The 14,462-nt window shown below is 31.0% G+C and overlaps 1 protein-coding gene across 2 annotated transcripts; it reads left to right on the forward strand.

Annotated features, from left to right (window-relative positions):
- The first annotated feature begins 9,026 nt into the window (after positions 1 to 9,026).
- On the forward strand, positions 9,027 to 14,103 carry LOC114756172 (serine/threonine-protein kinase SRK2A-like). 2 transcript variants are annotated; one of them, XM_028945086.1, is made up of 9 exons: positions 9,027 to 9,387; positions 9,611 to 9,685; positions 9,800 to 9,901; positions 10,481 to 10,534; positions 10,641 to 10,733; positions 10,818 to 10,910; positions 12,131 to 12,235; positions 12,317 to 12,415; positions 13,530 to 14,103. In XM_028945086.1, the coding sequence occupies exons 1-9, from the start codon at positions 9,268 to 9,270 to the stop codon at positions 13,854 to 13,856; spliced, it is 1,068 nt and encodes a 355-aa protein (XP_028800919.1). In that variant the 5' UTR covers positions 9,027 to 9,267; the 3' UTR covers positions 13,857 to 14,103. The 2 variants fall into 2 exon arrangements, with proteins under 2 accessions (XP_028800919.1, XP_028800920.1); XM_028945087.1 differs by lacking the exon at positions 9,027 to 9,387 and having other exon boundaries at positions 9,792 to 9,901.
- Positions 14,104 to 14,462: the final 359 nt, after the last annotated feature.

Here is a 14,462-nt window from a genome sequence, read left to right on the forward strand (position 1 = left end):
CCTATCCGCCACGTGGCAGGACGAGGTTCGTCGGTTTTTATCAACTGTTATCGCCACATCTTTATTGGTGGTCATTGAGGTGTGTGGCTGCCACAAGCCCTTTTATCCCAAGTTCCTCACGCACTCAAGTGGCGTGACCCCAACCTTCCAAACTTAACATTTCAAAATTAATAATATGAGTAGGAATTAACCACCACACAAAAAAGAAAAAAAATGAAGGTAATTTAAGAGGTGTTTGGTATTCTCAAAACCGCGGTTTCAGAAATACTTTTTCGCAAAACGAGATAACCTCCTTCACATATTTATTTCGTAATCCGTAAAAGCACTTCTGAAACCATGGTTTGGTTTCTATCCAAACACCTCTTATTTCCTAAATTACCTTTTAGATTTGTTTCTTATTGAATGATACTCCTCTGGTCCTATTTATAGGGCAGAGAGAGAAGGTATTTTTTGGTCCTATTTATAAGGTACTGAGAGAATTTTTTGCATAGATATACAATTTTACCATTCATTTATTATTGTATTGACTTTGTTTATATGAAGTATAATGTATATTAAATAGGGATAAAGTTGGAAAGTCATTAAATTTTAAATGAGAGTTAAAGAAGTTTAAAGTTTTTTTTGGTCTGTGTGAAACGTGTTGGAAGTGCCTTATAAATAAGACTAGAGGAGGAGTATGTAAGCAATCTAGCCTGCAAGTATAGTGACTGTTTCAGAATTTGAACTTATCATCTCAAGTTATATGCCAGCAATATTTATCATTACTCCAACATTCACCCTTTTATATTAGATATTATCCCATTGATGAAAAATTCTCTTAAGACGTGCAATTAAGAGAGAATTAGTAAAAAAAAAAAAAAAGATAAATTTAAAAGATAAAATATATTAAAATCTTATATTTAAAATTAAAATAACTATTTTACGAGTTTTTATACTTAGGAGTAGGAAATTACTTAAGGAGGGTCATTGACCAAAAAAATCATTTAATAATTCACATGTTCTCTTATATTACTTATATTTTCATATTTTGGACCTTAGGAACCCTCTCTAAAATGATTGATATTGGATACCAAAAAGAGTATATGTAACTTAGACCCTTGGCTTTATTGTCGTGCACTTGCCGGTCATAGTAACTTTTAAAAAAATTATGACCATGCGATTTGATTGTTACATTAACACATTAAGGTATTAACTTCTTTGTTGATTGTTGATATTTTAAAAGTGGACTGGTTATTTCATGGACATGGTTCTTTCTCCTTCATTTTGAGGTCAACAAAAAGAAAAGAGGGTGATTAGTTATTGAATTAATAGAAATATTAATATTAGTTTGAAGTTTATTGGTTCGACTCTGATAAAATAATTATTAATATATTTTTATTTTATTTTATAGGAATATTGTCTAAAAATTTAAGGCATTGATTTTTAACAACTTTTCGTTAGTTTTTTTAACAGGTTTTTGACTTATTTTTATTTCTTTTGATTATTATTTTTTACTTTTTATTATTTACAGTGGTTTCAATTTTTCCAGTGTTTCATCAAATAATAAAATTACATTGGTTTCCATTCCATTTGTTTGATGGCCAAAAAAATTGTAATTTGTAATTATATACAGCATAATATTTGGTTTAATAAAATAATATAATATATAGGAAAACAGAAGAAATGATAAAATCATTCATGATAGACAGAATATTAAATTATTTATCTCTTTCGTTTTGGTTTTTTTTCCTGGCCTGGAAATACTTGGTATTTATTATTTGCACAAAATTTTAAAATTAACATCTTCATAAAAACATAAAAAATTGGAAATATTTTCGTTTTATTTAAAGTTGATAATATGGGTTGAACTTGCGGATTCAACCTGCTAACCTGTAAAAAATAACTCGCCAGTAAACAAGACTTTTTAACCCTCATCGCCAAGCCCGCCAACTCACGGGCTAACCCTTATTTTTTTAAAAAATTAATTATTATAATTATATTATTATATATTATATCCTATCTAAAAATTAAAAAAAATTATCTATATAATTTATTTGGCACTTTTAATCAAATATTTCAAGGAAAAAAATTTTATTATTATTTTTGGATTTTGTATAACAAAAAATATTAAAAAGTAAAAAAAATTCAAAAAAATAATAAATAAGTGCTGGCAAGTTATGGTTGGCTAAAAGCCAACCCGCCTTCAAACAAGCTTTTTTAGCTTGATCCATATGGGTTCAACCCGTCACGGACCAATCCACGACCCGCGGATTGGCCTATATTACTAGCCCTAGCTTTATTGTCTTACCTGCTGAGGCAGCCTAATTTAGACAACGCAAAGGCTCTCGATTTCATAAAATGGAAGGCACATGGGCTTTTGGTTGAAGGGCATTTATTTCTTTTTATCGATATTTCCCAGATTTTTAAAAAAATTGTTTTCTTTTAATACACTCTTTTGTGAATTTTTTGGGAAAATTAATGAGAAGGACCTAAAAAAATTAGTATTTATTAAGAGGGATCTTAAAATTGTAATTAATTTGAAGTACCAAAAATTAAAATATGAATTTACAATTACGAAATTATCCCTAGCCAAATCCTTATATTATCTCCAACACCCGTCTTAATATTTGACTGTTAGTTATCAATTGAAATATAAATTTATAATTACTAAATTGCCCCCATTTAAAATTAAAAAATGAACACAGCAATTAACCAAAAAAAAAAAATAGAGTCCTATTTTTCAACCATTCATATCAACATCTACTAGCCTTTTATTCCGCTATGGTTGGAAAAATTTCCGGCTTGCATGACTGTGATTTTGCCTTTCATTCTGATGTGGTTGGAAAAATTATTAGTGAAGCTTAGGTTACGAAGCAGTAGTATTTACCTGATTTTCATATTTTTATTAATGGAAAGAATTATATTTTTATTCATCTGAGAAGCTTTGTATAGGTAGCATGATTGTGTTCATATGTATGTATAGTTGGGATTGAATGAAGTTACAAATATATACTTTTATATTCATCCAAGAAGTCTTTATATTAGATGCTTTTAATCAAATATTAGCAAACCAGGATGCTAAAGAATTAAAATTTAAGTAATTATAACTCCTCATTAACTTAATAAGGAAATTTGAACAATATCATTGCATTATTAAGGAAAGTTGAACCAAATATTATGACATCAAACTGATGCTCAAAGATTATAGGTTTCAACGATACATGGTTAATATCAAGTAAATCAAGCAATTAAGAAAACATTAAAAAGTTAAAAGTTCACTTTAGCAAAGCATATATAAGCGATCCAGAACCTTGTCTTCTACATTGTCTCCATCACCATAAAACTCAATTTGAACCTGGATATATAATTGCACAAAATGCCGTGAACAGATCAAATAGCTTATCATAATGCAAACTAGAATATCTATGCATATATTGCACAATAATATTGACTTCAATCAAGAGCCTATGTTATTAATGAACTAAATATCTATCATATCCGCTTGAATTCTATGACACTACCTATCTTATTATCACTGTCAGTTCATATTCATATAAGTAATGTAAGTATATTACTAATGTTTACAGTTCACAGATTGAACATTGGGATAGAGGCCACGAGAAAATGGGGAAACATTCGATACAAACAAATTAAAGGAGGGAAAATAATACTCAGAATACATGTATGGTCTAATAAATAGTTGATTCCTTTTAATTTGTCTTCTTTGTTCTAGATTTACAAGAAGACAATTGCTATTGATAGAAACTTTGTGTGCATAAAAAAAAGATACGCTCTGAGAGAGAGAGAGATTAAGTTCAATTGATAACTAATCATCAAATTGAGATAGGAGGGTGTTGGAGATAATATAGGGATTTGACAAGGTATAATTTGGTAATTGTAAACTTTTATTTTAATCTTTGGTCTTTCAAATTAATTACAATATTTAAGACCCCTCTTAATAAATACTAATTTTTTTAGGTCCTTCTCCCTAATTTTCCCTAATTTTTTTATTTAAAACAATTAAACACACATTTTCAAATATGTCAACACTGAATTCAAATACAAGATCTCATCATTTTTATGCGAGGGCCTGCGCACTGTCAATGTCCCCATGGAAAGACACTTATATTAATTTTATGTGAGGTATCCAGCATCTTGAGATTTTTTTTAGATGTATCTAACGTTTTGAAGTGTTTTTTGATGCATCCACCACCTCAAAGTATTTTTTTAGTTAGATTCAGCACTAAAAAATTTTAGTGCATTCAGTACTAAGGCCAAAAAAAAAAAAACTTTAGAGTGTTGAACGCATCTAAAAAATATTTCGAGGTGCTAGATACACTATAAAATATTTTAAGATACTAAATGCACTTGAGAAGATACTTCGAGATATTAGGTTCATCTTAATCCTTAATTTTATTATCAACATTTTTATGTAAGTCTTTTATATTTTATATTAATGCATTATTTTCTTCCTTTTTTTCCTAACAAATATATTACTACTTGAGGCAATCTTGCTCGAAATATGAATACCCTTCTCAACCTGCATTCAAATTTTAATTCACTATATTATGAAGGGCCAGGCCTTTCACTAGATCCAGCTCCATTGATATTGATTCGGTTCATGACAGATGACAAGAAAAAACTGAATAAATTTTCTCTTTTTCTGAGAAGAATATTGTGCATTGTATTTATAACAACTCTTCAGTCTCAAATACATCCTTCGGAGAATTTGTTACGATCCATGCCATGCACATGCTATAATTGTCACCCCTAGTTAAGAGAAAATCGAGGAAAATGAAGGAAAACAAAGAAATGGCAATAATCAACCCACATTCCATGTTTGAATTGGAAAACGAATAAATTTACAGCCAGAAAGAAAAAATGCAGAACAAAAAGAACTTGAAAAATAAACATTCAAGAACTGTAGGGACTTAAATTGGAACGATATGATGATAATCATAATACAAAATTCATTCCCGAGACTTCATCCTCTCTACATACAATGATTGAGTAGCCAAAACCAAGTAATTAAGATTGAACGAGACATAAGAGCTTCAATGGGGCTATACAGAGGGGTGAAAATGCAACAGAGGTTTTTTGTTTCTTTTTTCAAGCTTTCCAGGTAGAACAAAAGTACAATATTTTTGCTATCTGTTCAGATTACAAGGACAATTTTCTTGCATTCTAATTTATGGCTTTCCATTACAGCCAGGGAAAAACATATGCAAGGCTTCCACAATCCGAAAAAGAAAGAATACATCACTTCATACCCAAAACCCAGTGAATCTACCTGTAACCCTTTTTTGGTCCCTTACACAAGACCAGGGGCTTCGTCAAAATTTGTTGTCTCCAGCAACAAACTTAACAAGAAGTGCTCAGGTCTCAGCTCACTGAAAAATCCCTAATCGCGTTTAATGTTTCTATTAATCATTCTGATGAACAAATTCGAACCGAGATAACCAACAGCCCCTGCACACTTAGAGGAGCAATATTTAAAGCCAGTTCTGCACGGTAAGAAAAGGACAGTCAGTATTATAGGTATGATGTTAACTTGGACTGAAAGGTGAAAACTTACCACATAGTACACCTGTTCGTCACAAAGGAAAGGGTAATAAGACAAATGTGTTCACAGCAAAAAAACTAGTAGTGCTTACAAGTTCACTGAGCTTCGACCAAATACATGAATGTTGACTTAAAAGACAATTCGAAGAAACAAAGGATAACAGACAAGCAACAATTAAGCACTAGCAGAGTTTCCAAATCATGACCATCATGAAAGAGTTAAAAGTGAAGAACCAGTGGACCTGTAAAAATCGAGAGAAATGTGATTATCTTGATGAGAAAACCAAGAAATGATCCACGTGGATGATCACAAAGACATAAGAACCACTTTCTAATCATATATTAAATTTAATACTTAATAAAAAATTGATTAAAAAAGTTTAATTAAATACTTAAAAATATTTAAAAATATTAATACTTAAAATAAGTTTAAGTATTTTTGTTAGTTAATACTTGAAAATTATCTCATTTACCATATTTACCAGAATTTGTTTGTTTCATTATTTGTCCTTACGTAATATAATATTGTTATACAGTAGCCTAGAAGGGATATAGGGTTAATGGCATAGTATGTCTGCATAAATTTGTAAGAATAAAGTGTTGCTTTTGCAAATTTTTTTAATCAGTTGCCCTTAAAATTAACCAAATGGATGCTTTTAGACCAAATGTGAGATTGATTAGAATTTAGAATCACATGCTGAAACAATTATATTCAAGTGTTCTGGTTTGGTAGTGACTAGCCAGGCTTTATGTGGGCGGACTTTACTTGTTAAAAGAGATCTTGAGGAAGGCTCTACTTGTCGCATGACGCGATTCAGTTTTGGTTTCTTCTTTAAAAAAAAAAAAACAATTATCATTTAAAAGATACTACCCTCCGTCCCTAATTATAAAAGCTAGTTCACTAATGTGAGGAAATTAAGAAAAACAAGTTAAGTTAGTTATTTATAATAAATATATGTTGTCTTTCCTAAAATATCATTGGTAATTAAGTGTGTTAGCTAGAATTATCATTCTTAGAAGGATTATCTTGGAAAAAAATATATAAATATGAGAGACAAAATGGATTGGGATCTTATATTTAGGACCAAAATAAAAATCAAACAAGGTCTTATATTAGTATGACACAATTTATCACATGGGGATATTAATCACTTAGTCCTATTTCATTTAAACTTGAGAAAGATATAGCTGGCAGAAAATAAAGGTTTGCAACATTCCGTGTACTCTTGTTCTTAAAGGGAATATAGGGGACAAAAATATTTATTTCCATTATAAATTATTTTCTACCACATTTCATCTTTGCATATTAAATGGATGCTTTTATAAATGACTGCAATGACAATTCAGAGCTCCTTAGGGACAAAAATTAAGCATTTTAGTTTCTATATATTATTTTATTTTATTTTTGAAAAAAACTACATATGAATATTTAAGAGAGGTAAGGTAAAATGTCTTTTCCAAACTCTTTATGTGATGCTTCATATGGGGGAATCACATTTGTGCCCTAAATATAAATAAAAAGGTCACTACTATAAACTCATTTGATTTTATAATATTTATATATATAGATATGATATAATGTAATTGTGCATTTTTTTTATGTATAATACAAAAACAATTCTAAAGAAGAAAGCATATTGTCCATGGCTTGTGAATATGTAAGCGGAATTTGAATGTCTATTTTTTTTTGCTGTACATTTTTACATTAAACCTAAGTGCTATATTTTATAAAGTAAAAATATAATTGAGAATTATTGAAGCATTAATAATCCAATTATGATAATTTATTTTATTAATAAATCTCTACTGTGTGTGCAAAATCTATTTGATTATCACACGATTAATTATATTGCATTAAAAAAAAACAAGTGGCACTGTAAAACGCATTAGCATCTAGAATCTATAATTAACCTTACTTTGAAATTTATTATTCCTCTGTTCCTTAATATAAAACCCATTTAACTAATTTGATTAGATTAAAGAAGTTAGGTAAGTTAGTTAATTATAAAAAAGTGACACATTTTCCTAAAACACCATAATCATCTTTCTTAATACCTCCTCTCCCTCTTCTACTTGATTATGGTGAGGGAGTATCCATAGGGGTAATTTAGAAAAAATTGATAAATATGAGAAATGGGTCTTATATTTAGGACCAAAATCAACTCAAGAATTGGGTCTTATATAAGGACCGAAAGAGTATAAACAAAATAAGTATGCATTCCCTTGCCAAACTTTTAATCTTATCATGGAGGCTTTTTTAAGATTCCAATTTTTTATTCTGTTTAAAATTTTAATTTTATTTTATATAACCTGATATTTTGTTAAAAAGTAATAATGTATAACAACTGAGCATTCCTTGTATCAAAAAAACAACTGAGTGTTTATTCTTTTGATTCTGAATTTTTTTTGCCATGGCTGAAATTATTTTTTTTAAAAAATTATATTTTACATGTGAATAATTTATACTTGTTGTTGGTGATAAAATCATTTTTTAAAAAATTAATATTTTTCATTATGTTCTTTGGCAATACTAAACATGGCTCAATCCAGTAAAGGTTCATACATACATGATACAACAAACAGTATTTATCAATTATCAATATATATAATTTATAAAAAATTGCATAAATAACTAAATATATGAGATGTCAAAAAATCATGTTCCAAATAAGAAGATTAATTATTATCTAAATTTTATTTATATATGAAAACCTGTTTTTTTTTTGCCAGAAATGAAAAATCTGTATTTATATCTACTTATGATCTATAAGTAATTAATTTTTTTTATTAAGAATACTATGTAATTCTAAAGGAAATTGGGGCTTATTCATCATATGGGAAGTATCATATAGTCGTTTTTGCCACCAGAATCATATAGTTATATATATATATATATATATATATAAATAAATATATTTGTTGATATATGCCGTTGCCAATTTTTTTTTCCTTCTGCTTCCGGTTTAAAAAAAAAAAGCTACTATTTTTTGTCTTAAATATAAAAACTAGTTAACTAATTTGAGTAAGTTAAGAAATAAGTTAAATTAGTTATTTATAATAAATATATATTTTCTTTTTTCAAATATCTTTGGTAATTAAGTTTATTAGTTAGAACTATCGAGGACTATTTAAAAAACAAAAACATAAAGTGAATCAGAATCTTATATTTAATATCAGAATAAAAATTAAATAATATCTTATATTAGGAGCTGAGGTATTGCTTACTTTTTTCCCAAAACGATCAGAGAATTTCCAGTCATTATCATTCTCCTGTGCTTTATCATGTCGACGAAGGTGCAGTGAGATATTCTTTCCTCTTTTAATTTTTGTTTTTTTCCCCTAAACTTTTAGTTTTATTCTTATTTTTTATTATTTTACGCAAACACTATTAATTATAATTTGTCTCTTTCTTTCTCTTTCTCACGTTCCACTGCAAAATGTGCCCATAAGCGAGCGTTAAAGTTGTTTTCATTCTCATTCCCTCGATGGAATAAATCGAAGTTTCACCTTCAAATTCCCCACACGTTTCCTTGCTTGCCTTCGAAACTCTCCCAAATTTTACACCTTTTTTATTTTTTTGTCAAAAGCATTTGATGTACCTTATTTGCCATTTGCCATTTCAGATTTTTCGTTTTTCTTCTCTTATTCGCGCTTTCTGATCTTGTTTGCTGTTCGGGAATCGGAATTTTCGTTTAATTTTGAGGAAGCGAGGAGAAGAAAGAGGGAATGGAGAAGTACGAGCTAGTGAAGGACATAGGATCTGGGAATTTCGGGGTGGCCAAGCTGATGCGAAATAAAGAAACCAAGGAGCCTGTTGCCATGAAATACATTGAACGAGGTCACAGGGTACGTACAATTTCTATACTTGAATTGAATTGTTCAGTTGATATGCAAGAGAACTGAGGAAATACAATGCCTTTTCAAGTCCAGTAGTTTGTTATTAGGATAATGTAACGTTAATACGTGCATGATGCATGTCATCGTGTGATTGTATCATTTTTTTGTTTTGCATTTCTATGCGCCCTTGTCTGTGCCGATTTGATTTGTGTTTTCGTATTGATATTTCCAGATCGATGCAAATGTAGCCAGGGAAATCATAAACCATAGATCTCTTTGCCACCCGAACATAATACGGTTCAAGGAGGTCGGTACCTTTGCGTGGTTGTGCCTACATATCTTCTTTTGGCCACGACTATTGGCTGGACTCGACTGCTACTTTTTTTCCCCAGGTTTCTAACATGTGATTTCAGTTTTGCAGGTGTTTCTGACTCCGACACATCTTGTAATAGTCATGGAGTATGCAGCTGGAGGAGAGCTTTTTGATCGAATTTGCACTGCTGGAAGATTCAGTGAAGATGAGGTTTTTCCCCTGTTTTTAATAAATTATAAACGACCAAGGAATTATTGTGGAGCTCCAATTCGTAAATGATAATTTTCCATTGTTTGATGAGGGAAGGTAGCCTGAAGAATAAGAGCAAATGGTTCATAAATCATGACATGTAACAATTAATTCTGAAAATTTGCAGTTTTCCAACAGCCGGTGGATTTTCATGTTGTATTTATTAATGAAAAATCCAACTAAAAATCTTATGGTGTTATTTAAGAGGGTAAGTTAGCGTCAAATCTTTTGAAAATACTGAGGCTTAATAATATGTGTGTGCATCTGTGTATGTGTGAGAAAAGTTGGTATCCAATCTCAAAGAAATACATTTTGAAGTAGTCAAAGTAACAGAATTTTACTAATTATTAAATGGGAAGGCTCAATTAGTACTTAAGCTTTATGGAGAGCCATTCATTGCTTGTTGTTGATGCCTCAATGACAAAGACTAGCCACTTATCTGTCACCTTCCTCTGGCTTTCTGCTGGCAACCAGATGCAGGAAGAGTTATTATTTTGTTTCTTAATTCTTATTCTTATTGTATTCTCTGAAATATTTCAGGCTAGATATTTCTTCCAGCAGCTCATCTCAGGAGTTAGCTACTGCCATGCTTTGGTATAAGATTTGTTAAATTGATTGTGCGTATCAGAGTGTGTCAAATACTCTGTTTCATTGCCTCATCTCTTTGGTCATTTTTCTATGTAATCTTTCTTCTTCGCAGCAAATCTGCCATCGAGACTTGAAGCTGGAGAATACCTTGTTGGATGGCAGCCCTGCTCCGCGTCTGAAAATTTGTGATTTCGGTTATTCTAAGGTTTAATTATGGCTTGATATTACATTGAATGTTCTAGGGGTGTAATGGACCATAACCACTTCTGATCAGATTTATTTTTTATAGTCATCTCTACTTCATTCAAGGCCAAAATCAACAGTGGGAACTCCAGCCTATATTGCACCAGAGGTTCTTTCACGTAGAGAATATGATGGAAAGGTATCTAGTTTCTGTTATGCAGAAGATTTAGTTCGTGACAGAGAGCTTTGACATGCCTGCATGGCACATGGACTCACACAAACACACATGGAATTCCTCTTATAAAATATAAATATACGTAGGAATATGATGGATGATAAGAGTTTCTTTTGTCCAAAGGAAGAAAAGGTATATCCTTCTTGTTGCCGGTATCATGAAAGGAAAGAAAATAGTTATTTAGAATGTTATTTTTTAAGTAGACGCTATCTAGCATTTTTCATGTCAAGATAGTTTTAGTTCTTGAGGTATTTTAGGTGTAAATCTGCTTTAGGCACATTTCTATCAAATAGCGAACTCACTTTTTGAACACTTGAAACCGTCTTTTATGGCTTTTATAATGCTTCTTGTGTTCCCACTTCGTCAAGGGATTGTCTGTGCCCCAGTTTTTTCATCCTTTCCATCCTTTGTGGCTTGTAAGTAGCCCCAAGTAAATTGAATGAAACACATGAAAAGCTTATACGTTGCTGTGAGCCCCATTGTAAAGAATTAAAAATGTGTTGGCTGTTTGTAGCTCGTAGCCTCCTCTTTTAATATGTTTACTCATATATAAAGTTTTGACATTGTGTGACGAAGTTTTATAAGTATGATGCTGTCGTCACTGAAATCAATGTGCAATCAAAGTGTCTTGCGTTTGAGTGAATATATTTTATTTGCATGAGACGAAACAAGCAACATTGCATGCAAAATGAGTTCAGACTTACAAATACTTGTAGATGTGCATGGTGTTTGATGACTCTGAATCTACATTTCACTGGTACAATGTCATGAGCAAAATATACATGAAAAAAGCAGTTGGAAACTTATGATGCTCATCACATTTATGTTACTTACTGAAGCATGGGTGCGTAATGGTGCGATGTTCAAATGTTCTCACAAATTTATCCAGATAAAGGAGAGGGCTTTTATTTTGGTTGCCTATGATTGTTATGATTTCCTTATAATCTTTTGACTTGATCATATGATTTCCAGTGTTTGCATTATAATCAGCTATCCATGTTTGGCATAGGAAAAGATGGATATTTTTTATTTTTATTAATATAACTGGGGAGATTCGTATTGCTAATTACTTATGATGTTGTCAATGATGATTAATGTCTCTCTCCATCCATGCATGACCTTAATGGGCCCTGGAAGGAGTAAATGTTGCTTGATAGGTTCTTCTATTCTGCTTGCTTGTTTAGTTGGCTGATGTATGGTCCTGTGGAGTAACTCTTTATGTGATGCTGGTGGGAGCATACCCGTTTGAGGACCCAGAAGATCCCAAGAACTTCAGAAAAACCATAAATGTAATATTTCATTTATTTTTACCAAATTTATATAACATTAAGTAATGTGCACTCTTGCTGATTCTCTACATTCTTATCCAGCGGATTATGTCCGTTCAATACAAGATCCCAGAATACGTGCACATATCTCAAGACTGTAAGCATCTGCTATCGCGCATTTTTGTTGCAAATCCAGCAAAGGTATGCATTTATGTTAGTTTTGTTTATTTAATAAGTGAATCTCAAGCTATGGCATGAGGAAATACGTAATATCCCTTCTAGTATTTTCATAATTGCAATCACTTATGGTTGACTTGGTTTTTTTCCTTTTTTGGGTAGATTACCCCCGCCTCCTGGTACTTCCCTTAAACTAACACTTATCTTCCCTCTGTTTTGAGAAGCTACAATAAATCTCATTCGGACATGGGAGGCATGTGAGGAAGTAGGAAAATCCAGGGTAGTTTCATATATGAAAAAAAAAAAACCTTGTAATTATTTGCTGTTAGTTTTTTTCAATATAAATATACTAAATGGGCATTTCTTACTGCCCAACACAACATCATTAGGTCTTCCAAAATAATTCCTCTACATGTGATGTAGGACAATGTAAATATTACAGATAAAGGAGGCAGGAAATGTTTGAGGAAATAAAGGGAAGGGGGGAGAAAGTCAAGTGAATTATTTTATAAATGTTCAACTTTAGTAAACAATCAGAAGTCATAACCCTAATGACTAATGACTTTATCTAGAACTTAAAGATAACTCCTAGTATTTAAACATAAAAGATAATATTAAATTTCAATTTTAATAAACACAGTTAAATGTATTTATACCATTTGAATAAGCCAAAGCAACTAAAACATTATTTTTTGTCAAAATGAGTTGGTTTAGTTGATAAAGACGCGTGTTCAAATCTATGTATAGGGCACCTTGTTGTTGCTTTGGTTTTGGTGATAAGCTTCCAAGATCCGACATAGTTAATTTCAATTGGAAAAAATAAAAACAGTTCCTAATCTTTAATCCTTATGAATATGCATTTCTTATGCTTATTATTAGTTCCTAATTGATAAATAAATAATAATACCTTTCTAATTCTCTTCCCATTCTTCATTATCATTTGCTATGTTATTATTGGAGAAATTGATGCTCCTATTCTGTAAAACAGGGGTTTAGTGTGTTGTATCTTTTATTTTTATTTATACATTGTTTTTTATTCAGAAAAAATGTTATTATTAGAGAAAAGGTTTGTCCTTCCATATAACAGCGAACTGCAAATAAGTTGTTTTTTTCACACCATATTACAATTGTATTGCAGCGAATAAACATGAAAGAAATCAAGTCCCAACCATGGTTTTTAAAGAACCTGCCAAGGGAATTGACAGAAGCAGCCCAAGCTGTCTACTACAAGAAAGAAAACCCAACATTTTCTCTTCAGAGTGCAGAAGACATTATGAAAATTGTTGAAGAGGCCAAAACTCCACCCTCTGATTCCAAGTCAGTCGGAGAGTTTGGCTGGGGAGAGGAAGGAGGTGAAGGAGGAGAAGAAGAAGACAAAACAAATGAGGTGGCAAATGGTGAGGGAAAGGAGGATGAAAAGAGAGTCAAGGAGGCACAGGCCAGTGGCGATGTTAATGTAAGCTAAAAATATATTCAAGATGTTAGATAGTTAATTTGATTTTTTATTTCCATTGCTCCTGGATGGATGACTTGAAGTTGAGGGTTTTCCCCTCTGTACAAAATTTGATTTTCTGCATAGGACCCATAGTTGAATAAATGACTGTAAATTTTTCGTGTTGTAGAAGGTTGTGATTTGTAACTTCATGTTGCAAACCAGACTTTGTGATCTTGGGTATGAAAATAAAAATGGAGGTGTGTTTCATTTGTTTTCCTCTTTTGTTCTCTGACCTTTGGTCCTCTCGCCATGGACTTGTAATAATTGGGTATGATATTCTTGTTTCCTTTGGTTTTGTTTGGGGAATATTTTGTTTCTAGAGTGCAATGGAACATAAAGAAAAGAAAATTAGAATTAAGAAGTTAGTTTTGAAGATGAGAAATGCCTCTATGCTCATATACTAAAAATGTTGATAATAATAATAATGATAATAATAATAATATATAGTTACTTTGTAATAAATATTTCTTATCTTAGTTTTTTGTGTAATGAGAAGAACACTATTAGCATAGCATGACATTATCATAATCTACAGCAGAATCAAATAGATGTATCTTTTGGAAAACAAAACAAGTA

The sequence above is a fragment of the Neltuma alba genome, unplaced genomic scaffold (genome assembly GCF_004799145.2).
Source record: "Neltuma alba isolate B1F8T4 unplaced genomic scaffold, ASM479914v2 tig00010374_pilon, whole genome shotgun sequence".
In the NCBI taxonomy this organism is placed as follows: Eukaryota; Viridiplantae; Streptophyta; class Magnoliopsida; order Fabales; family Fabaceae; genus Neltuma; species Neltuma alba.